The sequence below is a fragment of the Giraffa tippelskirchi genome, chromosome 3 (genome assembly GCF_054371585.1).
Source record: "Giraffa tippelskirchi isolate mGirTip1 chromosome 3, T2T-mGirTip1v1.2.pri, whole genome shotgun sequence".
In the NCBI taxonomy this organism is placed as follows: domain Eukaryota; kingdom Metazoa; phylum Chordata; class Mammalia; order Artiodactyla; family Giraffidae; genus Giraffa; species Giraffa tippelskirchi.
In genome coordinates this window covers 182,854,877-182,876,076 of record NC_137277.1, presented here as the reverse complement: position 1 = coordinate 182,876,076, position 21,200 = coordinate 182,854,877, and the positions used below count along the sequence as shown (strand labels likewise).

At 47.7% G+C, this 21,200-nt stretch overlaps 2 protein-coding genes across 2 annotated transcripts in view; one reads left to right on the top strand and one right to left on the bottom strand.

Moving 5' to 3' along the window:
- Window positions 1-28: 28 nt before the first annotated feature.
- NUDC (nuclear distribution C, dynein complex regulator) overlaps window positions 29-21,200 on the top strand; it is a 41,695-nt gene continuing 20,523 nt past the window's right edge. The window contains exon 1 of the mRNA XM_081580462.1: window positions 29-119. The gene's annotated coding sequence lies outside the window, so the exon portion shown is untranslated. The remainder of the gene's footprint in view (window positions 120-21,200) is intronic.
- On the bottom strand, window positions 9,396-11,540 carry NR0B2 (nuclear receptor subfamily 0 group B member 2). The gene is made up of 2 exons (XM_081580465.1): window positions 10,959-11,540; window positions 9,396-9,988 (listed from the first exon to the last, which is right to left on the bottom strand). Exons 1-2 carry the CDS (start codon window positions 11,497-11,499, stop codon window positions 9,747-9,749), a joined length of 783 nt encoding a protein of 260 aa, XP_081436591.1. The 5' UTR covers window positions 11,500-11,540; the 3' UTR covers window positions 9,396-9,746.

The window sequence follows — 21,200 nt, the reverse complement described above, 5'->3', positions numbered from 1 at the left end:
TCGCGAGCTGTTGCTGAGGCGTAGCAATACTGCGCATCCGGTGATGAGTCAGCGGGGGTTGTGACTATGGAACCAAGAGGTGGGAAGGTCCGAACGAAGTCGCTGCCTCTTTCCCACAGGCAAGTGGTGATGGAAAAAAGTCACCTGAGAAGTGGTGTTAACAGCGTTCTTTTACAAGGCTCTAGTGAGGATCAAATCAGAAGCCTGAGGGAGGAACAGTGTTTAAGATTTCCCAAACCTAATTGTAATTCTTTATCAGTTTAGAGCGTTTTCAGTCGTTAATCCATTCATTCTTCCAAAACATATTGGTGAACTCCCACAAATCATTTAGAAAAAGAGAATCCGGGGCTTCCCTGGTGGCTCAGTTCCCTGTTATTTTCATGATAATGGGGAGCTACGAATATGAGAGGGCTTTCTATTCTTATTTTCATTATTCCTGTTTGTACACGTTTCACATAGTAGATGCTTAGAGAAAGCTGGTTGGTTGTTGGAGGACTTGCTGCCTTTGGAAGGGATCAAGAAATGATCCCTCCCAGGGATCCTGCAATGCGGGAGACCTGGGTTCGATTCATGGGTTGGGAAGATCCCTAGGAGAAGGGAATGGCTACCCACTCCAGTATTGGGCTTCCCTGGTGGCTCAGATGGTAAAGAATCTGCCTGCAATGCAGGAGACTCGGGTTCGATCCCTGGGTTGGGAAGATCACCTGGAGGAGGGCATGGCAACCCACTCCAGTACTCTTGCCTAGAGAATCCATCCCACGGCCAGAGGAGCCTGGCGGGCTGCAGTCCATAGGGTGGTACAGAGTTGGACACCACTGAAGTGACTAAGCGGCAATCCAATTGACAAATGGGCCAAAGACCTTTCACAGAAGAGAAACATATCCAGTTAACAATGAAAGATATTCAATCTCGTTTCATCAGGGAAATATAATGAGACTGCTTAATAGCCAGAAAATTGGCAAACATTTTAAAATCCTCAAATCCTCTCTTAAATCCTGAAGATGTAGAGCAACTGGAGCTCCCTTACGCTGTTAAAAGTGTAAACTGGTCCCACTGATTTGGAAAACAAATTGGCATTACCTTGTAAAAGTGAAACTCCACATATCTTTTGACCGAGAAATTCCACTTCTAGTTACATGTTTTGTTTTTTAAAAATTATTTATTTATTTGGTTGCCCTGGGTCGTCATTGTCGTGTGCAGTTTTTCTCCAGTTGTGGTGTGCGGGCTTCTCATCACAGTGGCTTCTCTTGTGTGGAGCACAGGCTCTAGGTGCACCGGCTTCAGTAGTTGAGTTGCATACGCCCAGCTGCTCCGAAGCATGTGGAATCTTCCCAGGCCAGGAATTAAACCTCTGTCCCCTGCTTTGGCGGGCAGATTCATATCCCCTGTACCACCAGGGAAGTCCTCTAGTTATACATTTTAAAGAAATTCTTGCATATGTTTATCAGGAGATATACTGACAGTGTAGAACCTTGCTCAAGCCCTGTGATCCTGGAAAACAGTGAAAGTTAAGAAACCCCTCCACCCTTTTGTGTTCTGGAACCAACTTACTTCAAAGAGACTTTCCTTTTATGACTTAGATAAAACTCATGGGTGCCTTCTTGTTTACCTATGCCAAGGCTAGATACAGACTCCAAATTTCAATTCTTTGCCTCATAAATTATTAGATGAACTGCTTTCTCCCACAGATCAATAAGAACAAAATGCTTGTTAACTAAAGTTTTGTTAAGCTTCTCTCCTTCCTCCAGGTCCATGAACTTTGCACAGTGTTCCTCTCCCCCAGCTTGAGCTGTGTGCAACTCCTCCTTAACAGCCCCCTTGGCCCCGAAGAATAGTCTGGGTTCAGGGTAAAATATTCTCTGACCTATTGTCCCATATGCCATTCCTGGTCATCCCACTTCATCATGCTAAGTTCTTTCTAGCCTTATTTCCTCCTCCCTATGAAAGAAAAACTCTTTGCCTGACCCTTGAGGCATGTGTGGATCTTATGGTTAGAGCTTCTCTTTGCAATAGCTTCCCTGTGTCTATTACAGTAGTTCTTTTCCTTCCTTGCAATAACTGTTACAAATAAAATCTCTCTTTCCTTAGTCCAGGTTTCTTTTTATTTGACAGTATATATGAATTCATAGCTGCAGTGTTTGTAAGAGCAAAAGCTGGCATTTAGTACTAATAATTTCAGGTGTATGATATTGAACGAAAATAAGTCAGAAAGCACAGAATGTTTCAGTTATATAAAATTCAAAAAGTACAAATCAAAAACATTTTTTAAGGATACACATGTAAGTATGCTTTAAGATCATGAAGAAAAGAGAGTTTCCTGGTGGCCTGGTGGGTTAGGATTCTGGGCTTTCACTGCCAGGGCCTGAGTTCCATCTGAGATGCTGCAAGCCACATGGCATGGCCAAAAATTCAATCCTTAGCTAGCTGTGTGCCTTTGGGCAAGTTACTTAACTTCTCTGAACCTAAATTTCCTCATCTACTGGATAGGAAAATTACTGCCTACCCTTGGAGGATTGTGGTGAGAATGTAATGTCATCATGTATATACAAGTACTCAGTAAATGCCTAGCATACAGTGGTGGTGGTGGTTTAGTCGTTAAATTGTGTCCTACTCTGGCAACAGCATGGATTGTAGCCCACCAGGCTCCTCTACCCATGGGAGTTCCCAGACAAGAATAATGGACAGAGTAAGCCCTCCTTAAAAGTTATCTTTTATTTTCATGATAATGGGGAGCTGCAAATATAAGAGGGCTTTCTGTTCTTATTTTCATTATTCATCTTTGTACGCCTTTCACATAGTAGATGCTTAGGGAAAGCTGGTTGGTTGGTGGAGGACTTGCTGCCTTTGGAAGGAATCAAGAAATGATCCCTCCCAGGGATCCTGCAATGCGGGAGACCTGGGTTTGATCCTTGGGTTGGGAAGATCCCCTGGAGGAGGGTATGGCAACCCACTCCAGTATTCTTGGGATTCCCTGGTAGCTCAGCTGGTAAAGAATCTGCCTGCAATGCAGGATACCCCGGTTTGATTCCTGGGTTGGGAAAATCCACTGAAGAAGGGATAGGCTACCCACGCCAGTATTCTTGAGCTTCCCTGGTGGCTCAGCTGGTAAAGAATCTACCTGCAATGCGGGAGACCTGTGTTCGATCCCTGGGTTGGGAAGATCCCCTGGAGAAGGGAACAGGCTACCCACTCCAGTATTCTGACCTGGAAAATTCCTTGGACTGTATAGTCCATGGGGTCACAAAGAGTCAGATACGACTGAACAACTTTCACTTTCACTTTCTTAGAAAACTAGCATGATCTACTCAAGTTGAGCACTCATTCTGTAACTCCATAATTCCGAATCTTATTATATAGCACCAGTTCGGAGAAGGCAATGGCAACCAACTCCAGTACTCTTGCCTGGAAAATCCCATGGACGGAGGAGCCTGGTAGGCTGCAGTCCATGGGGTCGCTAAGAGTTGGACATGACTGAGTGACTTCACTTTGACTTTTCACTTTCATGCATTGGAGAAGGAAATGGCAACCCACTCCAGTGTTCTTGCCTGGAGAATCCCAGGGACGGGGGAGCCTGGTGGGCTGCCGTCTATGGGGTCACACAGGGTTGGACATGACTGAAGCAACTTAGCAGCAGCAGCAGCAGTTCTGCAAACATCTGTGTACCAAAACACGTGTGCAAGAATAATGCTAGCAATATTATTTGATGGACCAAATGTTCCTCAGCAGTATAATGGATAAATAAATGGTAGTGTAATGGAATACTTTACAACAATGCAAATGAATAGGTTACTGCTACATAGAGCATAGAATGGCTCTCAGATATAATATCAAGTAAAAGAAGACAAACACAAAGGAGTATGTGCTGTACAATTCCATTTATGTAAAATGTGGGTTTTCTTGGTGGCCCAGCGGTTAGGAATCCACCTTGCAGTGCAGGGAACACCGGTTTGATCCCTCATCCAGGAAGATCCCACGTGCCTTGGGGCCACTACCCATGCACCACAACCACTGAGCCCGAGTGCCACAACTACTGAAGCCTACACACCCTAGAGGTGTGCTCTGCAACAAGAGAAGCTTCTGCAGTAAGAAGCCTGAGCACCACAGCTAGAGTGTAGCTCCTACTTGCCGCAACTAGAGAAAGCCCATGCATAGCAACGAAGACCCAGTGCAGCCAAAAATAGAAATGAATAAATTGAAAAACATATTTTTAAAGTTTAAGGCAAGCAATCTCATTTAGCATGTTGGAAATCAGGGGTTAATGACACCCTTTGGGCAGGAGGGAGAGAGAGTGATGGGAAGGGTTTCTGGGGCATTGCCAATGTTCTATTTCCTGCTCTGGGTGGTGATTACAAGGTTGTATTCATTTCACGATAATTCACCAAGTTATACAGGTCTGATCTGCATACTTTAATGTATATTACACAGAAAATACTTAGTTAAAACTATCTTTTTTAAAAATCCAAAAATTGAAAAGTAAGTGTTATACAGCAAACAGTGTGTGCCAAAATAAAGATGGTATGCTCTGGAAAAGTTGTTAGATGACCCAAGAAGTTATACACTTATGATTACACACAATTGTTATTTGTGGGGTAAAATTCCCAAGACCTTGAATGGTGCTCAATGTGTAGTAGATTCTCAGTAAATCATCATTGATGGAATGAATATTCCTGGCACTAAATGGGGTTGTGCTGTTGAGTGTGGCTAAGGACTCTTTTCAGGGGAAATGGGCCACTTCCCTGGGGGAACAAGCAGGCCAGATTTCTCATCAAAAACTTAAACCCAAAAGGAACCAAGACAGTACATTCACTCTCATTCTGCCTTACAGTGACGCGAGGAGAGGAAAGAGTCTGCTGTTATTTATTCTCCACTTGATTATCTCTGACTTTTAAAGACTCATGATAGCATAGTGTTTAAGGGCATACGACCTATGGATTTCCCTGGTGGTGTAGTGGGTAAGAAGCTGCATGCCAATGCAGGGAACATGGGTTCGATCCGTGATCCAGGAGGATCCCTCATGCCTCAGAGCAGCTAACCCTGTGCATCACAACTACTGAAGCCTGCATGCTGTAGGGCCCACGAGCCACAACTAATGAGCCCCTGTGCTGCAACCACTGAAGCCCAAGCACCTAGAGCCCATGCTCCACAACAAGAGAAGCCACTGCAATGAGAAGTCCAGGCATCTCAGCTAGAGAGTAGCCCCCACACTCCACAACTAGAGAAAGCCCACGTGCAGGAACAAAGACCCAGCGCAACCAAAAATAATTAATCAATTTTTTAAAAAGGAGCACAGAACCTGAATCAAAACCATCTGAGTTCAAATCCTAACTCTGCTACTATTAACTGTGTAACCCTGAGTAAGTTATCTAACTTCTTGGTGCTTCAGTTTCTCCATCTATGTAATGGAGATAATGATAGTACTTCCAGCATTGGGTTGTAAGAATTAAATAACATAATCGATGTAACGTGTAGAGCATCGCTCTCCATAACTGTTTAATAGCTCCCCAGAATGACTTGCCAGGAATGGGGGGTTCCCTTTGTTAACTCCCTGATTCCCTGACACCTTAACCTTGTTGCCTCCACCAGTTTCACTGGGATGGCTTTTTTCTGCTACCTTGTTCTGTGACATGCTCGCTTTTTACCTCTGCAGGATCCTCTGTTGCTCTTGGGTCTCCTGGGATCCAGTTGCCCCAGACCACTGGCAGTTAGTGGAACACTCTTGGGCTCTGACACCTCTGTGCCTTTGCACCTTTTGTTCTGTCTGTCTAGAATGTCCACCCCCTTGGCTTGCCTGGAAACCCCCTATTCAATCTCTTTAGGTCATAGTGGTCACCACCTGGCTGAAGATTTTTCCCAAATCCAGACAGATTGGCGCAGTGGTTAAGAATCCACCTTCCAGGGCAGAAGACCCAAGAGACTCGGGTTCGATCCTTGGGTCAGGAAGATCCCCTGGGGTAGGAAATGACAACCTGATCCAATATTCTTCCCTGGAAAATTCCATGGATAGAGAATCCTGGCAGTCCATGGAGTCGCAAAGAGTTGGACATGACTGAGTGACTGAGCACTTACGTGCACATTTCTAAGCCCCTGCTGCCTGTTGGATGTCCCTCTATCACAGTTCAGATCACTCTGTGTTGCAATTACTCGTGTGTCTTTCTCTACTATAGACAGGATGTTCAGTGAAGGCAGGGACTGTATCTTATTTATTCTGTGCTCCTCAGCATCTAGCACAGGGTCTGGTACAAGTGGACATAGAGAAAGATGTTGAAAATGGCAGGAATGGATAGATGGATAGTGGGTGCTGGCTTTTTGCTGGCATCATAGGTTCTAGGTTATGTGACTGTTCCAAGGGCAGGGAGTGTCAGCACAGGTCACAGGACATGTCAGCAGCCCAACTGCTTAATAAGCAGTCAATGATTTGGCTAATGAAGGAAGAAGTAATGATGATAATCAAATGGTACCTGAGGCTGACCCAGAGCCACAGCCATTCTCCTGCTTCCTAGTGAGTCATCCCTGGCTGGGCCTGAGGACAGGAATCAGGCTGAGAGACAGTAAACAGTGGCTGAGCTGGCTCTAGACAATCTGATCTTGGCCATGACTCACTCCAGCCTGTGCTGGTGGCTGGAGCCTGGCCTCCACAGTCACACAGTTCAACTCCCAGCACAGAGGGTGATCACTGAAGACCCTGAGTAAGTTTTAGACCCTGTCTAAGCCTGTTTCTTCCTCTACCCTCTCTGAGTGATGCGACACTATTCCTGCTCTTAAGATATTGATAGTGAAGACACAGTCCCCCACCTTCGGAAACCCTGCAGTCTCATGGAGAAAGCATTACTGCCTTTATCAAACTGTATTATAATTTACTTCTTTAGTTTTGCTCAGTTTATCTTTATGTTCATCTAGAAGGCTTGGTTAGGGTACAGGGAGTGACTCAAGAGACACAGACAAGAAATAGATAAGAAGTGTGGCTCCCCAATCATGTGGAGGGGTAGGAAAGAAATTTGCAAAGGAATGAGGTAGGCTAATAAGGAAGGCTATTTGGATGATGGAAACATTAGGTAAATTGAGGGAAATGGCTGGGGTGGATAGAGAAGAGTGCTTTCTAATGGCTGCTCAGGATTGGAGTAGTGGAGCGGGTGGGGCGGGGTGAGAGGCAGGAAGAACTCAGCCTGAGAGTTCAGAGAGGTGCCACAGTAAACTACTAGGGACATTTAGTGAAGGGACATAAAAGATAGGATGGCCCCAGACCCCTGAACCTGCTGGGATTGGCTCCTATGGGGAGACGAGGCCTCTCCTCTCTATTCATTAGCTGGGGCATGCAGCATCCTTAGTTGGGGCACTCGAACTCTTGGTTCCCCAACCAGGGAGTGAATCCATGCCCCCTGCAGTGAAGCACAGAATCTTAACCACTGGGAAACCAGGGAAGTCCCCCAAGGTATATGCTTGTGAAAGGGTTGCCTCATCCATCTTCCAGGTGAGATGAGCCCAAGGGGTGGGAGGGCGGCAGGGCTGGGAGGGGTGCCTGGGGCTGAGGTCTGGGTCTGGGGTTCTGGTGGAGGCGGGAAGGGTGGAGAGATGTAGGGCTTGCTCCTGGTCTCTCTAGAGGACATCTCTGTTTAAGGATTATGATTAGTCCTGGCTGGGAGTGGTTGTTGAGCAGGACATGGCCTTTCTGATGGTGGATGTTAGGGTCACCATGGGAAAAGGGAGTGACTGAGGCCCTGACGCTGGTCAGAGCAGTTTGGCCTGGACTTGTAGCCTCTGGGTAGACCTTGGAGGTGTGCGGACACAGGTCTCCCTATGCTGGGGGCCACTGCTCTTTTTACTGTGACACGTGGAAGATGGTGAGCACGCCCTGGTGTGCCCCATTCATTTGCAGAGTTGACATAGGTGTGAACATCTGGCTTGGGAGCGTGTCTCCTTTCCCTGAACATGTGTGCCACGTGTCACTGGGTGAGTGTATCTGGGCCGTGCATTTCTGTGATGTGTGTGGGCTGATGGAAGGTCTGTTTTGCGGGTCAATGTAGGCAATGTCTGAATTCAACTTAGTGTGTGTGTGGGTCTGAGTTTCACGTGTGTCTTCACTGTGGGGTCTGAGCTGTGAGTTCCGACCTCATTCCGGTGTCTGAGTGGTGAGTGGGTGATTGGGTAAGGGACAGGGGCACCCTTGCTGCTAGCACTGGGTGCCCATAATGGGTCCACGGCCTATTCAGTTGTGGTCTCTTTCCCTGGGGCCTTAGGGAGAGGTCTGAGTGATGACTCCTAGACCGTTGTCCCTGAGTGAATGACCTCTTGTGGAGTAATCATTAACTTGGCCCCCCGTGAGAAGAATCCAGACTGTGGTGGTGAGGGGGGTGGGGCCTGGTCAGGACAGGCCTCATTGCTGGAGAGAGAAGGAGGCCAGAAAGGGGGGTCCTATAGGCATGTGTGTTGTTATCATCCCCTCCTGCCCATCCTGCAGGTCATTGACCCTGACCTGGGTGATGTTCAAAATATTTAACCAACAGTGAGGCACAGACATCGACCAATCAGAATAGACAAGCCATGCTCTGAATGGAGCAGCCCTGGAAGCCATGGCTGTGCCAAGCGGTGCCTCTCTAGGTGCTGGACAGGATGATGGGTACCAGGAGAAGGGTGAACACTGAGGGGCAGTGGGAGGGGATGCAGGGGGCCTCCAGGCAGTGGCTGTGAACCAGCTGTCATGGAAATGTGTTTCGGACTTTAACAGCTGGTGTGACAGCTAAACCTCTGTCTTCCTTGGCTTCCAAGCAGCCCCTAGGTCAGCCCTAACTGCCCTTGCCCACTCCCATTAGGAGAAGAGGGGACCACTCACCTCAGTCTGCTGAAGGAATAGGGGAAGTTCATTTCAGTCGCTCAGTCATGTCCAACTCTTTGCGACCCCATGGACTGCAGCATACCAGGCCTCCCTGTCCATCACCAACTCCCAGAGTTTACTCAAACTCGTGTCTATTGAGTCGGTAATGCCATAGGGGAAATGAATGATCCCAAATGGCAGAGATTCCCATAAACTGTTTCAGTTTGGAAATGGGCTGCTTCGTTTTCCTTATTGGTGATTCTCACTGAGGTGAGAGGGAGGCCAGGGCAGGAGGGAGGGATCAGCAGGGCATTTGAGGAACAGGGAGGGATACTCCTACCCCTGATATAAAGGCAAGGATGTGGGGGGTCCTGAACTGATGCTAACTCCTGGATCAGATCCATGTGAAATAAATCTCACCACCAGAAATGAAATCACCATCCCACCCGGAAAAATCAAAACTTCAGTTTCCTGAGTTCTGGCTTCTGTGTCACTTGTAGTTCCTTTCTCTTGGGCTCCCTCTGACAGGGGCAGGGGGACTCTGGAGATGAGCCAGTCCCTTCCATGTACAAATTACACTGTCAGGTTCCAAGGGTGCCATACCTTTTATTACAAAAACCAATAACTTAAGTCAGTTCTGTACAAAGTCAGTAGAACTCCTGGCCCAACGAGCAGCAGAAATTTCTACCCTGCCCCAGGAGGGGACAGGAGTCTTGGCCCAGAGGCTCTGGAACCACCAAGGGCTGGCCAGACAGCTGGAGCACTGTGTCTAAACTGAGGAGGGTCAAGATGGGGTGTGGCTGAGTGAGAGCCCACCCGGCTGGGCTGGGGCCAGCTGCTCTGGGGAAGCCTCTGGGAGCAGTGGGTCACCCAAGGGACAGCCAGGCTGAATCAGTGCTGCCAGCCTCCACCCAGTCCCTGCTTGAGCTGGGGCAGGTCAGCTCAGCAAAAGCATGTCTTCAAGGAGGTCAGCGATGTCAACATCTCCAATGACAGGGCGAAGGAAGAGATCTCCAAGCAGGCTGGGTGGAATGGACTTGAGGGTGGAGGCCATAAGGAGGACACGCGCCAGGCGGCTCTGGCCTGCTGGGCACCAGGGCTCCAGGACCTCCCACAGCGCCTGGTGTGCCTCCTGCTGCAGGTGCCCAATGTGGGAGGAGGCGTGGAGACCTGGCATGTCTGCGGGTAGAGAAGGCAAAGGTGGCTGGTGAGTAGCCTACTCCAATACCACAGGGCAAGACTGGCCCAAGACCCGAGGCCACCAGCTTGGTGCCTCTGAGGCCCCATCACTACCTATTTCATTTATTTATTTCTCACTTCATTTATCCATCCTTCATGGAGAGGCAGGATAGAGCCATGGGTAAGACCCTGGGTGGCCTGGCTTTGAATCCTACACTGTCACTTATTAGCTGTGTGCCCTTGGGCAAATTTACTCAATCTCTGTGCCTCGGGTTCCTCATTGGTAAAACTGGGATAAATAATAGTACCTATCGCCTAGGCTTGTTATGAGGTTTAAATGATCTAGTGTATGTAAAACCTTTAGAACTGGACCTAAAATACAGTAAATGTAACGCGAGTGTTTGCTATTATTATAATGAACTACTCTGATCATGCATTCCATGGGGGCGTTTTGGTGAGGAATTCTCATCTAGGCGCCTTTCAGATTACAAAGAACGCTTCCTCTGTTTGTTGTTCTGGCTGAAGTTTACGAAGACTCCTCCCTCTTCCCCCCGCCCGACCCCCATTTTCATTCCTCTTCTCTATGTGGTCTTTCTGAAACTGTAGTTTCATCTTCAGAACTTCTTCATGCAGTCTACTCGTGAAGGCGCAACTGAGGCATAGCTAGGTCTGCCCACCCTCCCCTCCCCTTCTCCTGCCCTAAGAGTCAGGGAAATTTCTTAGCAGAGCAGCAAGGACTAGATTCTGACACCAATAGACCTGAGTCCCCATTCTTTCTCTTCCCCTACCTGGCTGTGTGACTTTTCGCAAGTCACTGAGCCTCTCTGAGCTTGTTTTGCAAAATGGCTATTTGCAGATAATCAGGACCCAAACGGATTTCAGTTGTTAAGCCCTTAGAATGTGTCTTTCCCTGGCTGGGCCCTGCCCCGCTCCAGCCTTGGCCCCCATCCAGGAATGTCTGGGATCTCACCAGGGTTGAAGAGGACGGTCCCTTTCAGGTAGGCATATTCCTTGGGGCCCAGGTCCAGACTCCAGAAGGACTCCAGGCAGCACTGCAGCCACCGCACCTCAGCTAGCGAGGGCTGGGGCCGATCGGGCCGCTGGCTGCTGCCTGCCCCACTGCTGGGCTTCTCCAGCAGGATCTTCTTGAGTATGCTAGGCATCGGGACCTCGGCCACCTGGAAGGTCACCGTGTCTTGGGCCAACCCCAGCAGGAAGAGGGGCCCCCAGCAGCCCCGCAGCAGCTGCCGCCGATCCTGGGGGGACAGCTGGCAGAAAGACGGCAGGTTCCTGAGGAAGGCCAGCGTCTTGGCCAGAACATCCAAGGCCTCCCGGCAGGTGCGATGGGGTGTACACAGCTGGACAGGCCGGTGCTGCCTGCACAGGCAGCGGCCGCGGGCTGGGGCCACGGAGGGCCAGTCCCTGACGCTGGGGCTCAGAAGTGTATACAGAATGGTCGGGCGGCCTGCAGCACCCTGGCACGGGCAGGGCCCTGGCTGGCTGGAGCTCATGGCCGAGGATCTGCTCCACCTTCCTGCTGGCTCTCCCACCCTCGGCTTGGTGCCGTGGGTGCTATTTATATCCCCAAATGGGGGAGGGAGTGGGGAACCGCCCAACAACCTTGACTCCAGAAGTCATGTTCATTGAAAAAAAAAAAAAGAAACTCACACTGACCCTAGCAGGACCCAGGGGGAAGTGGTGGGGGAGGGAGCCTTGGGAGCTCCACGTGGCCCCGATATCACTTGAGTCAATGAAGCAGCGGGTGCAGGGCACAGAGCCGCGTGCCCGCTGGCCCCGCTGCCCTTTATCAGATGATTCAAGTGGATAAACAGGGTCATTAACCCAGGCTGTACCAGGGCACCAAGGCCTCAGGTGCACAATCAGCAGGTGGCCATGGCAGGTGGACCTACTGGTGCCTACAGGACTCGCACTCAGCAGGGGAGCCAGCCCCAGAGCTGGTCGAGCCTTGAACGCAAGGCCCAACCTGGAAGCGCCTTATCACTTGCTTGTTTGCCTAACCTTGAGGCCCTGCTCCTGTTGTCAGTAAGGAATAGGCCGCAGGGAAGGGAGCCAGGATCCTGGGGGTGCTGGGAGGACTTTGCCTGGCTGTGTGCAGTCTAGAAGGAGGCCCCCTTCCTCTGACCCCAAGTTCTGGGTGGTGGAGAGGCCGCAAAAATAAGGTCCTTAAGAGCTCTTTCTCCCCAGCCTGGATTCCTGGAGCTCTTGAAGGGCCCTTGTCTGCTGAGAAGCCCTGGCAGAATGATGATGAAATACTACTGTTTATTGAGCACCTACTATGCGCCAGGCCCTTTCCACTCTAATATTCATAGCTTCCTTCTGAGGCAAGATTCTTACTTTTTGAGACTCAAAGAGGTAAAGTGACTTGCCCAAGTTCACGCCACTAAAAAAAGACAGAGCCCAGATCAGTCTGACTCCAAAATCGTTGCTTGTTCCCCTGGACCCATGGGTCCAGTTGTGCAGCCAGAGCTGGTGACGACCTGGGCCCCCACCTCACTGTTGCAGATGTTGCCCACTTATGATCTGGGCAGAAACATTGCTCTGCCACCAGCTGCATGGCTCCTCTGTCCCCAGGCCGATGTCTCGGATGCTGGGGCCTGGCTGGTGAATGCTGGTGGCAAGGTCCTTGGCTGTGTCAGGTCTGTGGGCCTTGGCAAGCCCAGCCTGGCAAGCCTTCTGCTGACACAATGTTGAGCAACCATCACCACCCCCAACATCCTCTCCTGGCTCTCTCTCTTCCCAGTTGTGTGACTGTGAGCTGAACCCCAAATCTCTGTGGGCCTCAGAAGCTTCACTCAGGACAGTGCCTACTTGCAGGGCTGCTGTGAGGACAAAGTGAGGCCCTAGATGTCAAATTCCAAGCAGTTTCTAGCATACTGGAGGAGGACTTTGCTCCCCACTTCCCCTGACTAAGGAACTAAGGCAAATAGGCCCCACAGACAGGCACGCATCTTTCATGCAATCAAAATCACATAATAATCTTTTTTTTTAAAGGCACAAGTAGATTTTGATAAATTATAATTAGGTTGGTCACCAGATGTAGGTTTAATGTGAAACTAAGGACATCAATTTTATGGCCACACATACATATAAAAAAAGCCACTCTAAGATGCTGGGCGAAACCCCAGCAATGTGTTCACACGGTCATACAATTGTGTAAAATTTGTGAAAGTGGGCCTTTTGGCACTTTTTAATTCTTGCATTTATTAAGTTCATTTAATGCCCTTTTATTTTTCCTACGACTTCATAGCATCCCCTGGAAGGAGAGTCTAGAGTTAGATGGGCTGGGTCTAAACCCTGCTTCATCACTTAGCTGAGCCACCTGGGCACATCACTTCATGCTTCTATGCCTTGGCTTCCTTACCTTTAAAAGGGCAGTAAGAAAAGGCACTCGTGAATATTGTCTTTATGGGGACTGAAACTCATACAATTTTGTAGGGCCTTCTTTAAGAGTAGAAAAATCAGTTGTGAAAGTGAACATTTAATAAATGAAAAAACAAGTTAGTACAAATTATAAACTAAAATAAGCTGACCAAAAATACAAACATCACAAACCCAGGAGAACACCAAAGTACTTTTACTGATGAAGTGCCTGGCAATAATTGCCAACATATTTTACGTGCACACTGTTTACTCATCTCTTCACGTTAGTGATATTTATTTTGAAGCCAACACAAACACAGAAAAGTTGTTGGGACTTCTCTGGTGGTCCAGTGGTTAAGACTCTGCTTCCACTGCAGGAGGCGTGAGTTTGATCCCTGCCAAGGAACTAAGGTCCTGCCTGACACAAAAAGGTTGCAAGTATAGTACAGGGATCTTTTCTTACCTTGAATAATTTGAAAGTAAGTTGCCAACCTGAGCCCCAGCACCCCCAAATACTTTAGTGTGCAATTCCTACAAACAAGGACATTTTCCTATACTACATAACAATCAACGTAAGGAAACGGACATTGAATAAAGCCAGGAAATAACATCTAATTTTATTGAATAACATCAGGAAATTAAGACCTAATCTCTAGTTTTCACCTTTAAGTTTCATCAAATGCTCCAGTGAAATCATTGTAATAAAGGGCTCAGTCCAGAATTGCATGTTGCAATTCTTCACCATGTCACTTCAGCCTCTTGTTTAGTTGCTCAGTTGTGTCTGACTCTTTGCAACTCCATGGACTGTAGCCTGCCAGGCTCCTCTGTCCATGAGATTTCCAGGCAAGAATACTGGAGTGGATTGCCATTTCCTTCTCCAGGAGATCTTCCCGACGCAGAGATCGAAACTGCATCTCTTGCATTGCAGGTGGATTCTTTACCGCTGAGCCACCGGGGAAGCCCCACTTCAGCCTCTGTTGGTCAGGGAACCTTATCCTCAGTCTGTCCTCCCCTTTCACAATCTTGATGCTTTTGAAGAGTTGTTATTTTGTAGCATGGTTTTCAATTGGGTTTCGTCTGTGGATTTCTTGTGATTAGTCTCAGGTTACCTATCTTACTAAGACTGCCCCTGGAAGTGATGCCGTGTTCTTGATACGCCCTGGTATATTAGGGAGGATCCATTTCCATTTGTCCCAGGGTTCACTTTGGTTACTTGATTAAGGGGATTTCTGCTAGACTTTGCCATGTACCAGTTACTCTTATCCCCTTTGTAATGAATCAGTATTTCTTGGGGAAGTACTTTGAAACTATGTAAACATTCCTCCTCATACATTGAATATGTATGTTTATGTATATTTAACTATGAATTCATGGTCTCTTATTTCATTCAATGGCTTGTAATCTGTTACTTTCATTATTTATCTTGATGCTCAGATTGTCACAGACTTGTCAATGGGCATCCCTTCCAGCTGGGATCTATGTCCTTTTGACATGCCTGGGACTTCCCTTGTAGCTCAGTTGGTAAAGAATTTGCCTGCAGTGCAGGAGACCTGGGTTCGATCCCTGGGCCAGGAAGATCCCCTGGAGAAGGAACTGGCAACCCACTCCAGTACTCTTGCCTGAAGAATTCCATGGACAGCAGAGCCTGGCAGGCTACAGTCCATGGGGTCGAAAGAGTTGGACACGACTTAGCAACTAAACCACCACCAACTACCATTACTCTATAAACATCTTTTGTTTTCTGGTAGATGAAGATATCACTTTTCCAGCCCCTGGAGTCAACCAGTACTAAAGAAGCTCTGATTTACTCTTTTAGTGGGGAATAGTATTTAAAAACCATGATCTGGGTGCCAGACTCTTATTTGGAAACCAAGATCTGGAGACTTCCCTGGTGGTTCAGTGGCTAGGATGCTGTGCTTTCTATGCAGGGGGCCTGTGTTTGATCCCTGGTCAGGGAACTAGATCCCACATGCCATAGCCCTAGGCTCCTACACCTGCAATGAAGATCAAAGATCCCGAGTGCCACAACTAAGACCCCGCACAGCCAAAAAAATTAATTAAATAAAACAATAATTTAGAAACCAAGATCTGCTAATTGCTATTAGGGTGCCACTGCTCTCAGGCCCTCCTAGAGCTAGGGAATATTCAAGTGTGCATGCGTCCACACACACACACACAGTTATATTTACTTATACATACTGAAAAACATGTGAAAGTGAATGTCACTCAGTCATGTCTGACTCTTTGCGACCCCATGGACTGTATAGTCCATGGAATTCTCCAGGCCAGAATACTGGAGTGGGTAGCCTTTCCCTTCTCCAGGGGATCTTCCCAGCCCAGGAATCGAACCAGAGTCTCCTGCATTGCAGGCGGATTCTTTACCAACTGAGCTCATGAGTGCGTACTATTACCCATAATTTTAATCCACTATAATGGGATTCATTCTACTTTTCACCCTTTCTATTAAATATATTATACCTCCCTTCTTGACACAGGTGCTTCCCTGGTGGCTCAGATGGTAAAGAATCTGCCTGCAATGCGGGAGACCCAGGTTTGATCCCTGGGACAGGAAAATCCCCTGGAGAAGGGAATGGCTACCCACTCCAGTATTCTTGCCTGGAGAATTCCATGGACAGAGGAACCTGGTGGGCTGTAGTCCATGGGGTTACGAAGACTCAGACATGACTGAGTGACTCACACTTTCTCTGACATTGAGAAATCTGGTTTCCATTATTCTTAATTTATTTACTCATTGAATCAAGCCTCTCTTTGTAACTGATCTCCCTTCTCCGCCAGCACCATCTCTGCTGTGAGATGCCATCCTCTTCCCACCTGGGTGCTGATACCTTGGGTCAGGTTGCCTCCACCCATTCAGGGTCACCTTCACCCTGCTGGACCTGTCCCTCTGTGCCAGGTCGCTGCTCTGTGCGGATACCCTCCTGTCCCTTTTGAGGCCAACGTGGTGCCCTTCCTCCTCTGGTGCCTGCTTTTACCTTGTTCCCTTCTACCCAGTAGTTTTAGGGTGGACATTTTTAGGAAGAGAAAGGAAGGGAAGAAGGTAGAGCTCTCAGTGATTTTTGGAAATAAATTTCTACAATGAGAATAGAGAGATGCTTCTGTCTTTCCTCTTGCAAGGTTAATTTTTTTAAAAATTCTACTTATTTTATTTTTGGATGTGCTGGGTCTTCGTTGCTGTGCGTGGGCTTTCTCTAGTTGTGGCAGTTGGGGGCTACTCTTCCTTGCGATAAGCGGGTGCCTCATTGTAGTGGCTTCTCTTTTTGTGGAGCACCTGCTGCAGGCGCAGAATTCAATAGTTGTGTTGCACAGGCTTAGTTGTTTCTGGGTAAGTGGAATCTTCCTGGAACAAGGATCGAACCCATTTTCCCCACATTGCCAGGTGGACTTAATCACTGGACCGCTGGGGAAGTCTGCAAGGTTAATATTTTTAAATTAATTTATTTTTATTTAAGGATATTTGCTTTACAGAATTTTGTTGTTTTCTGTCAAACCTCAACATGAATCAGCCATAGGTATAAATATATCCCCTCCCTTTTGAACCTCCTTCCCATCTCCCTCCCCATCCACCCCTCTAGGTTGATACAGAGCCCCTGTTTGAGTTTCCTGAGCCATACAGCAAATTCCTGTTTGTTATCTATTTTACATATGGTAATATAACTTTCAGCTTAATTTTTTTTTAAGTTTTATTCTTGATAGTTCAGTTCAGTTCAGTCACTCAGTCGTGTCCGACTCTTTGCGACCCCGTGAATTGCAGCACGCCAGGCCTCCCTATCCATCATCAACTCCTGGAGTTTACCCAACTCATGTCCATTGAGTCGGTGATGCCATCCAGCCATATCATCCTCTGTCGTCCCCTTCTCCTCCTGCCCCCAGTCCTTCCCAGCATCAGGGTCTTTTCCAATGAGTCAACTCTTCAAATGAGGTGGCCAAAGTATTGGAGTTTCAGCTTCAACATCAGTCCTTCCAGTGAACACCCAGGACTGATCTCCTTCAGGATGGACTGGTTGGATCTCCTTGCAGTCCAAGGGACTCTCAAGAGTCTTCTCCAACACCACAGTTCAAAAGCATCAATTCTTCAGTGCTCAGGTTTCTTCACCGTCCAACTCTCACATCCATACATGACTACTGGAAAAACCATAGCCTTGACTAGACAGACCTTTGTTGGCAAAGCAATGTCTCTGCTTTTTAATATGCTATCTAGGTTGGTCATAACTTTCCTTCCAAGGAGTAAGTGTCTTTTAATTTCATGGCTGCAATCACCATCAGCAGTGATTTTGGAGCCCCCAAAATAAAGTCTGATACTGTTTCCACTGTTTCTCCATGTATTTCCCATGAAGTGATGGTACCAGATGCCATGATCTTAGTTTTCTGAATGTTGAGCTTTAAGCCAACTTTTTCACTCTCCTCTTTCACTTTCATCCAGGAGGCTTTTTAGTTCCTCTTCACTTTCTGCCATAAGGGTGGTGTCATCTGCATATCTGAGGTTATTGATATTTCTCCCGGCAATCTTGATTCCAGCTTGTGCTTGGACATATAAAATATGCCCCCTCACACACAAATGTATTTGCTACCTGTAGTACTGCTTGTAGGTTTGTAGTCAGAATTACGATAAGTTCTACTTTGTGTAATTCCTATTGAAAAAGAAAAGCATTTATAATAGCATGTGTTGCCTATTCCTTATAGGAAGAAGCTTCCTTTTTGAGTTAGTGTCAAAGATGAAATGACAATTCAGTGATGAGTAAAAGAATTGTGCACAGATTTGCTTCTTGCTCCACACAAATCCTTGTTTCTCCACCACCCACATACTTCCAGATGTCTTGGGAATAATTCATATTAGGAAGAGATGTAGAGTGAGAAGGAACAGTGGTCTTGACTAGTTGTTGTTTAAAATTTTTATTTTTCAAAAACTAAAAAGGAAAAAAAAAAATCTATGTATTTGACCCTAAAGAAGACACTGGGGCCTCTCCTGGTGCTGCCTTGGAAGGGCCCGTGCAAATGCAAGGCCCTGGAATTCGAGCCTCATTAGTTTCACAGCAAATCTGCTTCTAAGAATGCCTTTTCTAGGTGTTATGAGGACATGAGGTGTCTGGCACAGTAAGTGCTCTGTGACGCAGGGCGGCTGCCGTTGTCATTGGCGGTGTTCTCATCTTCGTTGCCTGGAGGAGGAGGGGGAGACCCAGAGGAGGGAGGAGACCCCTCGCTAGGGGTCATGGTAAAACTGAGCTGGAAGCTGGCTCCCAGGGGTTTTAAGTCTCACACTTTTTTGCACTGTGAGGAGCTGTGTTTTCTGAGCCCTGTGTGTGGCCTGAAAGCCAGGGTGTCAGCCCTGGAGGCTCTGGAGATGAGGTGAGACCTCAGCTGGGATCTCCAGAGCCTGGAGCCTGACTGGAATCATTTATTCGGAGGGATAGGAGGTCTCTTGAGCCAAGATGTCCCCTCAGCTGCTCTCTATCTGAAAGAAGAGATGCGAGTCAACCCTCAGAAGTCCCTCGTCCCAAGAGGGAGACACAGCTGCACCATTAGGAACCCCAGATCTAATTGGGGGGTGACACAGTCCAGGCCTCAGAGATGTAGTCTGATAGAGGAGATCAGCCTGGGTTCGGGGAGCCCTCAGTGTAACAGGGAGACACAGGCCAGCCCGAAGGAGCCCCCATTCTTTTTTTGGGTTGTGCTGCTTGGCATTTGGGATATTAGTTTCCTGATCAGGGACCAAACCCAGGCCCCCTACAGTGGAGGCATGGAGTCTTAACCCACTTGACCCCCAGGGAAGTCCCAGAAGCCCCTATGGTGAGGAGAGAGAGACAACCCCTGCTCCCAGTAGCTTTAAGAGGGGAGCCAGGATGCCCACCTAGGTGGGGGTGCGGTGGGGATGGGAGCGCTACCGTGGAGCAGTGGGGCTGAGGAGCTTGAGTCTGGAAGGCTTTCGGGAGGAAAGGTTCATGACAGCACTCTCCCATCTGTACAGCACTGTCTGGTTTACAGGGGGCTTTCACAGCAGTTATCTCAGTTAATCCTCATGTGACAACAGGATGCAGATGTTACTATCCAAGCAGGGACAACGACCATCATCATCGTCATCAGTGACACTGAGCACCCACTGCCCAGTTCAGGCACTGGGCTGTGCATCATTTGGAAATTGAGGCGTACCCTGTGAGACCACATACTTTGCAATCCTATGACCAGGGTGCACTTGTTTGCTCTCGTTCTGTACAGAGGCCTCAGACTACTTGACGGTACAGCTGGGAGACCCGGGGCAGCAGAGGGCCTGGGTTAAGGGCTGGAACTATGAAGTAGAGAGTGAGGACTGGGTGCCTTTGCATGCTCTGAATGTGTCATGCAACTTTGTGCTCCAAGCTGTTCCCCGTGCCTGGGGTGTGTTTCCATTACCTTGTCTCCTTGGTAAGCTCCTGGTCACCCTATATGGTCTAGCACAGGCTTCACGGGTTTTCCCTCTCTGCCTCTTTGGAAGAATAAATTGCTTCCTCCCTTAGTTCCCCAGGGTCATCTAGTCCTAATGGAGGACATAGTGGGTGTTGTAATCACCCACTTGCCTGCAGCTGGTGGTGTTCAAATGTAGATGGGGTCAGAGACCAATAGAGGAGGTTGACTTATCACCAAGAGACTTTCCTGGGCAACGTTTATTATTTTAGTGAATCACCAGGGTTCAAGATCAGGCCTTGGTCTCCCAGGGCATAGTTACACCAAATAAGCACCTGGGTCTGAATTCTAAAATCAGAATGCCAGTTCAGGGAGGTAGAACTCTAAGATAAAGGATGGGTAAGTGTGTATGCTCTGGAGTCAGGCTGCATGGGTTTGAATCTTGGCTCTTCCCTTTTAGCTGTGTGGCCCTGGGCACATGACTTCACTTCTCTGTCCCTGTTTTCTCTCCACTAAATGGAGTGCTGAAGTGAAGTGAAGTGAAAGTCGCTCAGTAATGTCCAACTCTTTGCGGCCCCATGGACTGTACAGTTCAAGGAATCTCCAGGCCAGAATACTGGAGTGGGTATAGCCTTTCTCTTCTCCAGGGGATCTTCCCAATCCAGGGATTGAACCCAGGTCTCCCGCATTGTAGGTAGATTCTTTATCAACTGAGCTATCAGGGAAGCCCTAAAGAGAGCATTATGTTAAATCAAATAATGTTGATAAAGCATTTGGCACAGTACTGGGTGCTCAATAAATTTTAACAATAAATTTTACCAATTTGTAAAATAAACTTTACCAATATTTATTGATAAGTTTTATCATGAAAGTCAACAGTATCAGGCAAAGACCATTTATTCATTCCTCAAATATTTAATGAGGTTCTACCATGTTTTGAGGCTCTGTGCTGAATGCTCAGATAAATCAGACAGGTTCTATCTTTCATGAAGTTTATATTCCAGGGAGAGGGAATGGATATAGAACCAAAATTTCTTAATTGTGTATTTCAATTGTGGCAACTAATTACAGAGGATCAGTGAAAATCATGGAGATGCAGACAATCTGTCTATCAGGGTCACTTTCCTGGTAGCTCAGATGGTAAAGAATCTGCCTGCAATGCAGGAGACCTGGGTTCGATCCCTGGGTTGGGAAGATCCCCTGGAGAGGGGCATGGCAACCCACTCCAGTATTCTTGAATGGAGTATCCCCAATGGACAGAAGAGCCTGGCAGGCTACAGTCCATGGGGTCTCAAAGAGTCAGACACGACTGAGCAACTAAGCACAAAGTTTTCACAGAGGAAGTGGCATTTGGGTTGAGACCTGATAGGTAAAAAGGAGTTGCTGGCAAAGGGCTTGGAATTAGGACAGGGCATTTGAGGAAGTGAAAGCAGCC